The sequence below is a fragment of the Condylostylus longicornis genome, unplaced genomic scaffold, assembly GCF_029603195.1.
Source record: "Condylostylus longicornis isolate FDR11 unplaced genomic scaffold, ASM2960319v2 ptg000013l, whole genome shotgun sequence".
NCBI lineage: Eukaryota > Metazoa > Arthropoda > Insecta > Diptera > Dolichopodidae > Condylostylus > Condylostylus longicornis.
In genome coordinates, this window is record NW_026577982.1 from 10,075,994 (window position 1) to 10,092,395 (window position 16,402).

Genomic DNA, 16,402 nt, shown 5'->3' on the forward strand with positions numbered 1-16,402 from the left:
TACCGTACATATGATAATTAAAATCAAATCAAATGTTGTCGGTATTGCCAAGGGAATTTTTGCAGGCCACCATAGCTTACTGTATCGTTCGATACCCAGCTTACACTACCATGTTCCCGAGTAAATATCCGGACATAATCCTAATGTAGATGTAACTCAACTTTCCAACATTGAGAGAAGCCCGCGCAAACAATCTACGTCTCCTGGCGGCCAGAGGAGCAGTCATACAGAATATCTATGGCTGTCAGTTTATGCAAGGGGCATTTCACAGAACATGTCCAGTGAAGAAGCCAGTAATAGAACGAACCCGATTCCGACGAACCCCAAATGACTTTGAGGAGAGCTTCTTTGTGCAAGATGGAAAGGAAAAGTTTCGGATTTTGGCATTACTCAAAAGCTTCCTAGCCCACAATCAATTTACAGTTATAACAGTCGAAACCGGATAATTACAAAATGAAATGAGCAGTATTTTGCGAAAATAGCAAACGCAAGTGAATACAGCTTAAAATGTGTTTTGCTTTAACCGAAAGATTGTTCAACAATGTAACTTGAAAACAATATTAATGTTACTGACAACGTAAATTTTTTTGGCAGAATGTAAACGATTTTTCTAAAAAATATTATAACAAAAGTTCTTTGAATTTTATCAAACATTAAGTCCATCTGCCATCTGCAGTCGGCTTTAATCACTTATCACCCATTAACTCGAAAAGACATTTTATGACATAAATGAAGCTATCATAAACGAGATTCATCTTAAATTATAGCATAAATTTTGATTTATGATGGAAAATTTTTACCTACATAAATTTTGTTTAAACTTTTCTTAATGATTCTAGTGTTATAATATTCTAAAAGTTTCTAAATGAAAAAAAAATAAATAACTATTTACGTCATAGAAAAAAATAAAAGAAGTCAGAATAAATTACAAAACAAATCAGTAGCACTCGCGGCTTATAAAACAAAAAAAAATAAACATTCTTTTTGGTTAATATTTTTTTTAAACATGTTTAATGTTTGGAAGAAACACACGACATATACGACATACATAGGTTCTTATGTAATTGTATTCAAATTTTGTGTGTTAGTGATTTTCAGAGGGTGATGCATTTTTAAAGTGCCGAGTGATAATAATTATAAATTTACATAAAAGATCCTGGCAAATTTACATAAGACTGGCAGCTGAGTTAATTTTTTGAGTGAGCTCGCCATTTAACCAAGAACGATAATGTAAACCAACACATTGTATATTGCGTTAAAAAATATCCTTCCAATTTTATTAAGAATTTGTGATTATTTGCTCATTTTTGGGATTTCTTCGGCATTTTTTTCAATAGTATTTCATTAAAACTAAATATTTTTGAAACATTGCAAAATTTCCATAAATTGTTAACTACGGTAATTAACTACGTATATAAATAAAGCTTCTATAAAAGAATTACAAATTCTTTAGAAATTGGTAACCCATTAATGATAATTTTATTACTGAACTTAAAATAATAGAAAATTTTTCATTAAAAATTGAATAAGGAAAGTTGAAAATTAAAAACAAATAAAAATAAACATAAAAATCGCATTACAAATTACAGACTTAAACCAAAAAAAAAAATAATAATAATAAGGAATTCAAAAATTCGCTTTAAAATAAGGTGGTTAGCTTGTTAGTCTATTAAGCAAGACACAAGGAAAAAAGCTATAAAAGGAGAAATGAAGTTGCCGAAATTTCACATTTTCTTTTAGTTTTTGTTTTTTCTAAGATATTTTGCAAAACTATTCTTGTTTTTTTTTTGTTTTGATTTCCGAAAAATAAAAAAAAACTAAGATCGTAAAAAATAATGGTAACTGACATTGTTTTTATTTTGATTTATTAATTTATTGCTCTTGGTTAAACATCAAATTTTTGATCTGCTGAATCTTTATTACCAAATTTTATAAAAAAAAAATTAAACGAAACCAAATAAAAATATCAAATTAATAAAGTTGGGTCAAACCAATGGTTTGTATTTTAGCACTTTTCCCTTCAACAAATGAAAATTTTGCTTTTAAATACAGTCTATGTAGTCTATGTACCTATCACACTATTAAAATTATTTTCATTCATATACAAAACTATTTCTAGGGTTGCATATATTTAGGATGAATGATTTATGCAGTCTTTGAAATAAAGCAAAAATTAATATAAAGTGGGGTTAACATAATGCTCGATTTTAAGGTTTAATTGTGCGAGTTAAGAAAAATAATTATAGTTTTTAATGTCATGGAATTTACCGTTAGCTTTTTGCGTTTATAGAAATTTGAAAAAGCTTGCGGTTTCGGAAATATGAGGTGTCAAAAATTCAAATTTTACAAAATTCAAGAGGCGATAACTTGAGAGGGGGTGGAGATGTAAAAAAATTTTCTTCTAACGAAATGAACTATTTGATAATGTCTAAAAGCCCTTAAAATTTCAAGCTTCTACAGGCTGGGGTGTAGAAGAAAGACGACATCAAAAATTTCGAAAAAAAGGACTTTAGATAACGGTAAATATGAACGGCCATTTTGTTTTCCTAAGGTTTAGCTATAATATACCGCGCTAGGGGAAGCAAGGCACTGCCTTTCTGCGTTTGCAAAATTTCAAAAATGCTTATGGTTTCATTGCAACAAATAGTTAAAAAGGCCATTTTTATGGTTTTGGAGGGGTATAACTTCTAGAGGGGAAGAGATAGGTAAAAATTTTGTTCCATGAAAAAAAGTTTCTAGTGAAGTTCTATGTACGTATGAAATTTCAGCTTTCTATCTTCAAGGGTGTAGAAGTAAACAAAAAAAGTGTCCACGGACGGGCAGAGTGAAACTAATAAGCACTTTTTTTCAAAAAATTTTGGAACTATCAAACATTTGAGAAATTTAATATCGAAGTTTTAGATCGACAACAAAATTGTTAACCCTTAAATGCATAATTAATATCAGTGGACAGCAGATATTAAAAATTTGCTTGATGAAATTTTAATTTTAAAGCGGCAAGAATAGCGAGTCCAAGATTTCGTATGGTCTTTTAAATCTTTGAATTTTAATAAAATTTTTTTACAATTGGGAAGAATTCCCTATTGCAAATTAATCGAAATGCTCACATAGGGCCGTGTAAAGAAATCGGACACTATATGACTTTTCAAAAAAAAAGAAGTCAAAAGAATAAGAGCCTTAAATAGATCTATGATCGGAAATTAACGACGGCTCTTAAACATTTAAAATTAATTTACTCGTATCGGTCTGTTACAGTTCTTATGCATAAATTTTACAGCCGATCATTTAACAAAATATTTTTAATTTTAATTTTTATTCAAAAATTTTCTTCGTTGGAAAAATTTTTCAATAAAGAAAATATTTCAATGTCAAATACAAAATTGGATTGAAAAGTGTTAATTACGCTAAAGAACCATGTGCCTTAATTTATTTAGAAAGAAAAAAATTCCGTGTAAAACTTGATTTTTCAGACAATGAAAGAATAAAAAAAATTTTGGAAGATTAGATAAATTTTATTGATTATTTTTGATGCAATTAAGGAAAAAATTACGTCAATGAACTTTTAAAAATCAAATAAAAATTTTATTCAAATAAATAGATTAACCATAATACTGAACTTTAATAAAATATACTCTACAAATTTAAACCTAATTTTATTAGCACATCAAAGATACAATTTAGGTCACTTCAAGTTTTGTTTGGGAAAAATTAATCCTTAAATGGTTTTAGAATGTTGTTCTCTAATTTATTTGTAAGTACATACAATTAAAGAATCGACTGAAAATAAGTATAAAAAATCTGATGTGGTCAGCACATAACCGACCGCATTGTGTATTGTCTAGTTAAATGAAAGTGTTACAGAATATTATAAAAATGTCTGTTAAATACTTCTTTCCAATTTTTAGGACATTAGTAAGCTTATAGTTAACATACTTAGAAAAATGTATATTTGGCTCTTAGTAGAGTTTCGCTTTGTGCTACCCGAATTCCCTGAAATGCTCGCCAGTTAGTTTCGGTAACAACCAGAGCTCAAATATCAAATTTCAAGAAATTCCATCAATTTGTTCTGTGGATATGGTGAAAAATGTAAAATCGGCCCGCAAATCAGTTTTCGAGCCCTGGTCTTTCCAAAAAATTTATATGTTCATTGTTTTAATACGAGGAGTTCATATATTAAATTTCAATGAAATCGGTTGATTATTTCTCTTTATATACACAAAAATGTATATTTGGCCCGTAGTAAACGTCTAGTTGCCGATTCCTGATTTCTTCCAAAACATAGGAATTTTCGCGGACGGTCGAGCTGAGCTTATATATAAAATTTCAAGTAAATCGGTTGAATATTTTCTTCAAAATGTTCAAAAATGTAAAACAGGCCCGCTAAAAAGTGCAGTTCCCGAGGCCTGATATATACCAAAAGTTGATCGATCAGTGCCATGGTGGAAACAAACTTACATATAAAATTTCATCAAAATCTGTTCAGCCGAACTTGAGATACACGCGTGCACACACAGACCGACAGACGGACAGACCGACAGACCGACAGACCGATAGGTTGCTAAAAATAGTTTATTTACACTTCCCTACTATGGAGAAGTACGTTCCCACCGAAAACTAGATATGCAAAATTTGTTGCCATCACATAACCTACCTATTGTTTACACAATACGGTCGGTAAAAATCGATTCTTGATTAAATGGAAAAAGAGACAATTGATTTTACTTAACTCGTGGAGTTTTGAGAATTCGAAAAATAATTATGCCTGAAAAACTCTTTTACAGCAATTTTTAAATTTCGAAATAATCCGAAATGTTTGAAAGGACTTGGTAAAACAAGATATTAAACTTTTCTGTCAAATAAACAGAGTGTTCTTGCTTTAACTAAAAATTGGGATTTTAACTAAACATTTATAATTTGTGACTATTAGAAAGTAAGGATATTAAGTGAAAAACAGTAACTCAATGAATTAAATGAAGGCTCATCTGATATATGATTACAAAATTTCGAACAATATTTGGCAAGCTTGATTGAAAATATTCTTTGAGCTTTGTATTTATTTGGACTTTCATCGCAAATATAAAGACTCCGGGAGCATTGTTCTACTTTTAATAAACAACTATTTATTGTAAGTCCAAAAAGTTAACATGTTAAATATGTTGACCTCTTCGAACTTACAAAAAAAAAAAAATCGGGGTGACAGTGATGACGAATCACGTGTTTTTAAAAGTGTAAAGCATGTAGGGGGAATATACTAGCTTTTACCAAATCATTTTAATTTTATTGAGGGTATTATTGAGTGACTATTGTGTAAGATCTTATAGTGAGATCAATTCCAAATTTATGCGAATATCGCTTAAAAATTGTTTTCATATTAATAATTTTTCCGTAAAAATAGGGAAACACGCAGTATGGATAAATTTATGATTTAGTTTACGCTTTATATAATATTTATTAATCTTAAAATTTATTTTTTTTTTATATTATAAATTCAATAGCACATAACACTTGAATCTCTATATTCGAGTATATACTCATTTGAACAAATAATCGAAGGGTATCCATTAAATATTTACCACTCCATTTGTAACGATAAGAACCAACAACAGAGTCATCCATTTTTCCCGGCAATAACTTGAAAACTCCTATAGCTAGACTAACTGATTTTTCACCAAGCAAAAAAAATTGCTGCCGTGATCTAGTTCAGCAACTTGTAAGGCGCAGAGGAGCATAACTCCGCTACCGTGAGAGCAATATCCCGCAGTATTTCCCTTCTCCAGCGAGCGGGAAGAAGATGTACTAAGGTCCTTTCATCTTCTACAAAAAATTTACCATCCCAGCCCACTATGGCGCCTCGTAAGTCTCCGTTAACCCGACACGACCTCAGTGAGAATTCTCACCTGATTCTTTCCCATCCCTATAATTTTCTTAAATCACTTCTGGCCATAGTTTCCCAGAAGCTATTTAGACTGCCACAGCTCCGGAAAATTTCTCCAACAGAGCAGTCGCGCCCTGTCTGATTTCTTGCTTAGTTCCCAAAAATAGTATGTGATTCGATCATGCAGTACATATCCTCCTTGTCTCATTTCCTTTTACGCCCACATAGCCTGGCACCTAGTACAAGATGATTCGATTGCACCAATCCAGTGCATTGATTTTCTCAAGACATCGTCATACTACCGCGGGGGATGTTTAAAATTAACTCCATTGTTGTTATAAGATTTGGTTTTTTAAACAACCTTCCACAATAATCGGTCAACTCTATTTCTTTATTTGTTTTTTAAACAAATAAAGAAATAAAACAACATTTAAAATTTTTAAATTAATTCTTATAGTAGAAATTCTTGGTGATTCTTTCTACTTTGAAAACCAAAACTAAAATGATTCAAATTTTTGTTTGTTGTTGCAGATTTTTATTGAAAATACCATGCGTATACATTCAATCAGATTCCCTGGAATATATTATTTAATATTACCCGGTATAAAAAATAATAAGTAGATATTTGTCGACTCACTTTGGTTAATTTAAATATGAAGCTTTGCCTGGTGAACACTAGCTTTAATATTCAAATTACTATTTATAAGAACACTAGCTGATAATTTATTCAAATTACTTAATAAGGGTTTGTCTCGTGAACGAAGCATGCACGATTTTAAATGTGAGAGTTCTTTTACGCATAGGTTAGCAAACATTTGTATTTTTGCCTATTTAACCAACCTAATCAATTTAATTAATATTTTAGCTATAGGTTTTCTTAAGCATTATATCAGTACAATTTTGTAGGCAAACTTGCGCTGTATAAATAAATGCTGTGAAATAATGTATAAGTTATCAACAATACAGGCAAATTTTTAACACGACTACTGATCGTCAGGGACAAATCATCTCTGCACTGTTTTCTTTCATAGAATCATCATACTATCAAACTATCGAAAATATATTGTGTAACATGTATCAAGTTGCTGTTTTGATTTTATTCCCTAATCTTTTCTATCTTAATTAATTTGAAACTAAAAAATTTTCTAGGAAGTATAAGTAATAAGAAGAACCTCTTACAAAAAAGTATAACTACATTTTTCTTGATAATTAAGCAACCTACTAGTATATACCCAATTTTAAATAAGTTAGTGTTGTACAAACTAGATATTTAAAAATACTTTAGGTATAGTAATATAAACACATTTAGTGAAACGTATATTGTAGTATTCAGAAAAAAATAATGGGGCAATGGTAGATTCTAAACAAAACCTTAATCTAATCAATGTAGGAAGCTTAAAATTAATTTTGAAAGAAAGCTCAGATAGAAAAAACAATAATTTGATTAATATTTTGTTAGTAATTAAGAGGGAAAAATCTGTGCCAACGATTAAAAATGAATTTTATTAAAAGTTTTAGATTCTTTTTTTTCTTCTACTCTTTTTTAAACAAACAATCCCTTTTAAATGAAAAGTGACCATTTGAGAGTAAAAGTGTGCCAAGCATCTTTCTTAGCTAATACACATAACAAATTATTTTAAGGCAGGTATTGTTACCACACTACCTCCCTTGTAAACAAGATTTCGGTGTCTTTGTGCATTGAAATTTTATACATCATGTATCGTTGATATAAGGATTTTGAAACCGAACTTTCACAGGACGCTGAGACATTAACCAATGTATTTACATATTTTTCGGAATTTTAAAAAAATAAAAACAGTAATAATTTTATACATTACCACCTTGTTTACATTTACGACAGTTTCATGTACCGGAAAAGTTTGTTGTCCGACTCACAATAATAATTTTGTTCAATATTTTAAATAATTTACAATTTTTACTTTTTGAGTTGTATAACTCTATCTTTAGTGTTTAATTTAAAATTCCTTTGTTCAAATTCTTTTCTTTGAATCACTCACGTAAAATTGTTATTTCTAATTCAATTATAATTGCTATTTAAAAATTCTTTGAATATTGAGAAACACATACGAGTACATAGCGTTTTTTTAATAAATTTACACAAAGTTTACAAATTAAAAGTAAAGCTGCTCTCGTATATATGCAATTTTTTTTTAAATATTTCGAAGTGACACCAAAATTAGTTGCCCATGTTCCCACGTTTTAAATTATAAATTGATAAGGTATAAGTGTAATTGTTATATACCATAATTTATTTTTTATATTCACTTAATGTTTCTTACTTTTTATAAGTTTTCTCACTTTTATTTGTTTTATTCAATAGCACTTAATCATTATTTCTAACTGTTATTGATTATTTCCAAATTTCGAAAGAAATATTCAAATTCAATATTACGGTTCATTATAATACATATAACACTTTGAAGCTTTAAATTTAATGATCAACTGTTGAAGTCCTACTAAGTAAATCTAAGTATGTCAAAATTCCTTTAAATTTTTAAAAATATAACAATTTAAATTTTTAATACTTTATTCATGGTCACAATATAAAATTCCAATATACATAAATATTTTGTGTAATATTGGTTTAACAATTTAACCAACGGGCATTGTTGGAGGGAATGTTGGTATTACCGGTGGTGGTGGCGGTACTGGAGGAGGTGGTGGTGGTGGGGGTGGCGGTGGTGGTGGAGGAGGAGGCGGAGGTGGTGGTGGAGATGGAGGAGGAGCTGGCGGTGGAGCTGGAGGTGGTGCGGGTGGTGGAACTGGAGGCGGAACTGGTGGTGGAACCGGAGGTGGAACTGGTGGTGATACTGGGGGTGGTGGTGGTGATGTAGGTGATGTCGTAGCTGGCGTTGTTGGTGACGGTGGAGTTCCCGTTGGTGATGTTGTAGCTGGCGGACTTGGCGCTGGAGATGGTGAAGGTACTAGAATAATATTGATGACTTCTGGTGCTGGAGTAGCCTTGTACATAAAGAATCTTCCTTGTATACGTTCAGCTAAAAAATATTATTATTTTAGTTTTTATTCAAATCCACAATTTTCCTAAATTTAGTGCGCTTCTAATTTATTATTTTAGTTAGAATTTAAGTTTTTTCGATTATTCACTTGTATTAGAAACTAAAAAAAAACCAATGAATATTTTCATTTTTTTTTATTTGATTTAAATCTAATCTTGTTTGCACGTGTTAAAAATTTACATAGATTAAAGTGCCGAAGTCACTATATTTTATTTTTAACTCACAATGTATTTCAGGAAGCAGCGTAATTAAAAATAAGCAAATATAACTTATATAATTCCATTTCAACATATTGGAAAATCACTTTTGACACTTTGCCGAATTATTAAAGTTGAAATTATTTTAAGTTAATTGAATTAAGTGCGGTTCATTTCTTAATTTTTTTTTAAGTTACTGATGCGCCCCGATGGTTCTACCTTGAATACTGAAGCAAGAATAAACTGAATTAATTTTTCTAATATTGTTTTATTGTATAGGATTTTTGAAGAAATGCTATGCCATGTACTGAAAATAGCATTTGAATTAGTTGAATTTGCTTTCTATGTAAAATTAGTTTGCTATCGACGGCTAAGAGCGAATTTATAAATAAAAAGAACAATTCAGTTGCCAACAAAATAAAAAAGAATAATCGATCTTTTCTACAAAAAAATTAAAAAAATTAAAAAATTATGAAATTACAGACTATTGTAAATAGTAGTAGTTTGGGTACATATCTATAGGATATTGCTTTTAAAAAAAAAAGTTGCAGAATTAAACAAGATTTGTTTTTGCTATTGGCAAAAGAATTCTTGCAGGCAGCTATGGCTTACTGCATGCTTCCCATATCTAACTTACACTACCACGTTTCCAAGAAAATACCCGACGGTAACTCTAAGGGAGTTGGTACTGAACTTTCCAATACTGAGAAAAACTCGCGGAAATAATCTGCGCCTCCTGACGGTAGGAAAAGGAGTAATAAAGACTATGACCGTCAGCTCATCGTCTCTGCGGAATCTATATAAAAGGTGCGATTTCTCCTGTTTATGCAAGTGATATTTCATTGCAAGTGAGAATTTAGCAGATTTTTTGCAAAAAAAATTGAGAAGAGTGAATACAAATTAGCATGTATTCTCCATTAAGCGATTCAATTGTATTCGGCAATTGCGATTTTAAATCTATTATTACTGTAGGTAGATTGTGCAATAATGTGACTTAGAAAAAAAAAAACTTGGAAGCAATAATTCTTATTGAAATATTAGCAATATAATGTTTTTTTGCGTAACCTAGAAGATTTTCGTAAACAATATTGTAACAAAAGTCATTTGAATTTCATACAACACTAAATCTATCTGCCATCTGCAGTCGGCTTTAATCACTTATCACCCATTAACTCGAAAAGACATTTTATGTCATAAATGAAGCTATCATAAACGAGATTCATCTTAAATTATAGCATAAATTTTGATTTATGATGGCAAATTTTTACCTACATAAATTTTGTTTAAACTTTTCTTAATGATTCTAGTGTTAGAATGTTCTAAAGGTTTCCAAATGAAAAAAAAAATGAAATATCTATTTACGTCATAGAAAAAAATAAAAGAAGTCAGAATAAATTACAAAACAAATCAGTAGCACTCGCGGCTTATAAAACAAAAAAAAATAAACATTCTTTTTGGTTAATATTTTTTTTAAACATGTTTAATGTTTGGAAGAAACACACGACATATACGACATACATAGGTTCTTATTAATTTCACTCAAATTTTGTGTGTTAGTGATTTTCAGAGGGCGATGCATTTTTAAAGTGCCGAGTGATAATAATTATAAATTTACATAAAAGATCCTGGCAAATTTACATAAGACTAGCAGCTGAGTTAATTTTTTGAGTGAGCTCGCCATTTAACCAAGAACGATAATGTAAACCAACACATTGTATATTGCGTTAAAAAATATCCTTCCAATTTTATTAAGAATTTGTGATTATTTGCTCATTTTTGGGATTTCTTCGGCATTTTTTTCAATAGTATTTCATTAAAACTAAATATTTTTGAAACATTGCAAAATTTCCATAAATTGTTAACTACGGTAATTAACTACGTATATAAATAAAGCTTCTATAAAAGAATTACAAATTCTTTAGAAATTGGTAACCCATTAATGATAATTTTATTACTGAACTTAAAATAATAGAAAATTTTTCATTAAAAATTGAATAAGGAAAGTTGAAAATTAAAAACAAATAAAAATAAACATAAAAATCGCATTACAAATTACAGACTTAAACCAAAAAAAAAAATAATAATAATAAGGAATTCAAAAATTCGCTTTAAAATAAGGTGGTTAGCTTGTTAGTCTATTAAGCAAGACACAAGGAAAAAAACTATAAAAGAAGAAATGAAGTTGCCGAAATTTCACATTTTCTTTTAGTTTTTGCTTTTTCTAAGATATTTTGCAAAACTATTCTTGTTTTTTTTTTGTTTTGATTTCCGAAAAATAAAAAAAAACTAAGATCGTAAAAAATAATGGTAACTGACATTGTTTTTATTTTGATTTATTAATTTATTGCTCTTGGTTAAACATCAAATTTTTGATCTGCTGAATCTTTATTACCAAATTTTATAAAAAAAAATTAAACAAAAGCAAAATAAAAATATCAAATTAAAAAAGAAAACAACAACTATCAAATATTTGAGAAATTTAATATCGAAGTTTTAGATCGACAACAAAATTGTTAACCCTTAAATGCATAATTAATATCAGTGGACATCAGATTTTAAAAATTTGCTTGATGAAATTTTAATTTTAAAGCGGCAAGAATAGCGAGTCCAAGATTTCGTATGGTCTTTTAAATCTTTGAATTTTAATTAAATTCTTTTACAATTGGAAAGAGTTCCCTATTGCAAATTAATCGGAATGCTCGCATAGGGCCGTGTAAAGAAATCGGACACTATATGACTTTTCAAAAAAAAAGAAGTCAAAAGAATAAGAGCCTTAAATAGATCTATGATCGGAAATTAATGACGGCTCTTAAACATTTAAAATTAATTTACTCATATCGGTCTGTTACAGTTCTTATACATAAATTTTACAGCCGATCATTTAACAAAATATTTTTAATTTTAATTGTTATTCAAAAATTTTCTTCGTTGCCAAATTTTTTCAATAAAGAAAATATTTCAATGTCAAATACAAAATTGGGTTGAAAAGTGTTAATTACGCTAAAGAATCACGTGCCTTAATTGATTTAGAAAGAAAAAAATTCTGTGTAAAGCTTGATTTACATGAGACAATGAAAGAATAAAAAAAATTTTGGAAGATTAGATAAATTTTATTGATTATTTTTGATGCAATTAAGGAAAAAATTACGTCAATGAACTTTTAAAAATCAAATAAAAATTTTATTCAAATAAATAGATTAACAATTATGCCGATACTAGCGTCAAAGATACAATTTAGGTCATTTTTAATTTTTGAGAAAAATTAATCCTTAAATGGTTTAAAAACTGTGCTCTCTAATTAACTTCTAAATACATAAAATTAGAGAATCAATTAAAGATAAATATATAGAATCGATTCTCGATAGAATGAAAAAAGAAACAATTGATTTTACTGGACTCGTGTCATTGATTGCGTCATTAATTGTGCTCTGCAGTTGTATGAAGGAATTTCCAATAGTTATAGAATGGATTGTTTTCAATTTAATTTTACTTTGGCTTAAATAAACTTAAGAAATGTATAGATAGAAGGGATTCAAATTAAATTTTTTGCAATACAAGGAGCCAATTGAAAAAATGAAAAAATTCGTAAATCAAAAAGAAATCGAACTAATTCAAAATTTCAAAAGTTAATCATCACACTTAAGGTTTAAAACTGGAAGTTTATCAAAAACGAGTTTAACGAAATCGCGATTTTACAATATTGAAAGCATTCTTTAGCTAACCATCTTATAAAATTTTGCGAAATCTAAAATTGAATACCAAACAGGACAGTAAAAATCTTAATAGAAAATTTTCTAAATTTTGATTTTTTGAAATGATCTTCTGTTTTCGAATTAATTAGGTCGCCTCTAATATGGAATTGATCAAGAAACATTCGCAGTGAATATTTTAAATTAGTTCAGTAAAATTTATTCTTCCTTTCTAATATTGTCAAATATTCTTTTAAAATACGAAAGCATACTGTGGTATTGAAAGTCATGAAAGAATTTGTTCTTTAAGAAAACTGCATTTTATAATCAGAAGTATTGTGTGGCAGTTCGTAAATTCAGTTATTTTATCAAGAATATAATATTATACATCCTTTAATTACTATTTGTGCATAAATATCATAATATTACAAGATGTTCATTTGCTACATATGATCATAGCATCATATGATTAGATGTACATTTTGAATTTAATAACATTTTAAAAATTTTATTAACCACTCGTTGAAGACCCTATATATTACAGTTAATTATACCCGTACGAACGTATGTTCGAAGGGTATACTAAATTTGCCTTACCGTTTGTAACGCTAAGAAATAACGGTGTTACATATAGACTCAAGTGTATGTTTTTGATCAGCGTCAAATTCTGAGTTGATTTAGCTTTGTCTGTCCGTCCGTCCGTCCGTCCGTCCGTCCGTCCGTCCGTCCGTCCGTCCGTCCGAACGATAACTCAAAAACTAATTGAGCTAAGTTCACCAAATTTTCACAAATGATTTACTGTAGTAAGTACCAGAACCCTATTTAAATTGGACATGATCGGGGTACCGGTTCGGGTAGCTGCCATACAACTTCAAAATTTATTTGGCTATATCTCAGAAACTATTAAAGTTATGGTATTGAAATTTCACACAAACGAATATATTAGTAGGGCCAATATGCCATATAAAAGTCGTTGAAATTACTTGGCTCCTTCTGGTACCTGCCATACAACTTCAAAAATTATTTGGCTATATTTCAGAAACTATTAAAGCTATGGTATTGAAATTTCATACAAACAAATATATTAATAGGGCCAATGTATCACATAAAAGTAGTTGAAATTACTTGGCTCCTTCTGCTACCTGCCATACAACTTCAAAAGTTATTTGGCTATATTTCAGAAACTATTAAAGCTATGGTATTGAAATTTCACACAAACGAATATATTAGTAGGGCCAATATGCCATATAAAAGTCGTTGAAATTACTTGGCTCCTTCTGGTACCTGCCATACAACTTTAAAAATTATTTGGCTATATCTCAGAAACTATAAAAGCTATGGTATTGAAATTTCATACAAACGAATATATTAATAGGGCCAATGTATCACATAAAAGTAGTTGAAATTACTTGGCTCCTTCTGGTACCTGCCATACAACTTCAAAAGTTATTTGACTATATTTTAGAAACTATTAAAGCTGTGGTATTGAAATTTCACACAAACGAATATATTAGTAATGCCAATGTGTCTCATAAAAGTCGTTGAAATTACTTGGCTCCTTCTGGTACCTGCCATACAACTTCAAAAGTTATTTGACTATATCTCAAAAACTATAAAAGCTGTGATATTGAGATTTCACACAAGTGAATATATTAGTAGGGCCGATGTGCTTGATAAAATTCGCTAAAATTTCTTGGCTCTTTCTGGTAGCTGCCATACAACATCAATAGTAGTTTGGCACAACCAGTATTTTGAATAACACATATTACTGAAATTTTGCATAAATTAATATGGTAATACGGCAACTTAAAGTCATAGTCTGCCCCATAGTTAGTTATGGCACATTAGTTATTCGCACATAGGATAACAAATTCGTACGGGTATCACAGAGTTGACAAGGTCAACTCTATTTTTTTCTCGTTCATGCTTAATTTTAAAAATTTTAATACACTTGTTTTAGCAGTTGATTCATGTGAAACTTTACTTATTTGAGTGTGGAATTGTTTTTATTCTTTGAATATTTTTGTAATAAATTTATGCACCTTATATATATTTATAAATAAAATAAAAGTTTCTATACTTACCCTAAAAAGTCTGAAATCTGCTTTAGTTTCTTGTAAATCATTACCCTCCAGGGGTAGTGGGAGGAAAAGTTGGAATCGTTGGAACTGGTGTTGTTGGTATTGTGGGTGTAACAGTTGGTGGTGGTGGTGGTCCAGGTGGTGGTATTGGTGGTGGTGGTGGTGGAGGTGGTGGGGGCGGTGCAGGCCATGGTGATGGTGGTGGTGGAGGTGGTGGGGGCGGTGCAGGCCCTGGTGGTGGTGGTGGTGGAGGTGGTGGGGGCGGTGTAGGACCTGGTGGTGGTGGTGGTGCAGGCCCTGGTGGTGGTGGTGGTGCAGGCCCTGGTGGTGGTGGTGGTGCAGGCCCTGGTGGTGGTGGAGGTAGTGGTCCCGGTGGAGGAACGGGTCCAGGTGGTGGCGGTGGTAGCGGAGGAGGAGGTGGTGGTGGAAGCGGAAGTGGAGGTGGTGGTGGAAGTGGTGGAGGTGGTGGTTGTGGTAATGGAGGCTGTACTGGTGGTACTGGCGGTAAAGGTGTTGAGGGTATGGTCGGTGGAAACGACGGTTGTGATGGTGATGTAGTTGGTGTTGCAGGTAATGGAGTAGTTGGTGCTAAAGTTAGTGTACCTGCAGTTGGTAAAATAGTTTCAAATATAGGTGGTCTCGAAGGTGATGGTGGCAAAATTCTAACTATTGTCGGTTTGGCCGTTGTATTAAACTTATCAAAAAATATTGGTAAAAAACGTCCTTCTATGTTATTATCCAAACTTTTGATGACATTATATGGTCGCTTTTTGAATGAATAATAATTCGCACTAATCCTCTTTTTGGCTAAAAGTAAGTAAATAATCTGGTATTTTTTTATTTCTTCTAATGCTGTTTAATAAAGAGGTGTGCCAGTTAATCTATAGAAATATACGCTTTAAAATAAATGGAAAACTATCCAAAATATCACGAATTTATAAAAGTTTTTTTATTTTTTGTTCAAATATTGTTATATTGAATGAACAGTTCGGGCGAAAACTTTATCGACTCGGGGCCGACACACCTCTGCTAATCTACCATTTAATTACCTGATATTTCATTATTTACTTTTAAAAATACAAGTAATATAACTAATATTTTTATTTTAATCATGATGTTGAATAATTAAAAGCACATTTTCATCATTAAGTTCACTTATTTTAAAGAAATTTTTTATATTTAATAGAACTTTAGTATATTACGTCCACTATATTATAAAAAAATACGTCTTTTAGGTAGAAAATTAAATTTAGAACTGACACTTATCAAATTAAGTTTACGCTTTAATATAAAATAGAAAATTGAAAGGTTTCTATTACTTATCTTAACAAATCCAAATACACAAATGTAAAAATATAAAATTAAGTGTAACTGTATTAACTGTACACTAAAGTTTTGCAAATTTTGGTAAATATAAAAGTTTATAAGTAAAATATAATAATGTGACATTTATGACTTAGAATTCTATAAGAACATAAAATTTTTGTCACCTTCCTTCTAAGTCACTCTTTTACTTTATATT

The 16,402-nt window shown here is 30.1% G+C and overlaps 1 protein-coding gene across 1 annotated transcript; it reads left to right on the forward strand.

The window, feature by feature from the left end:
* Window positions 1–274: 274 nt before the first annotated feature.
* Window positions 275–15,662, forward strand: LOC129619386 (uncharacterized). Its single transcript, XM_055534638.1, has 3 exons — window positions 275–293; window positions 8,512–8,817; window positions 14,935–15,662. The coding sequence occupies exons 1-3, from the start codon at window positions 275–277 to the stop codon at window positions 15,660–15,662; spliced, it is 1,053 nt and encodes a 350-aa protein (XP_055390613.1).
* Window positions 15,663–16,402: the final 740 nt, after the last annotated feature.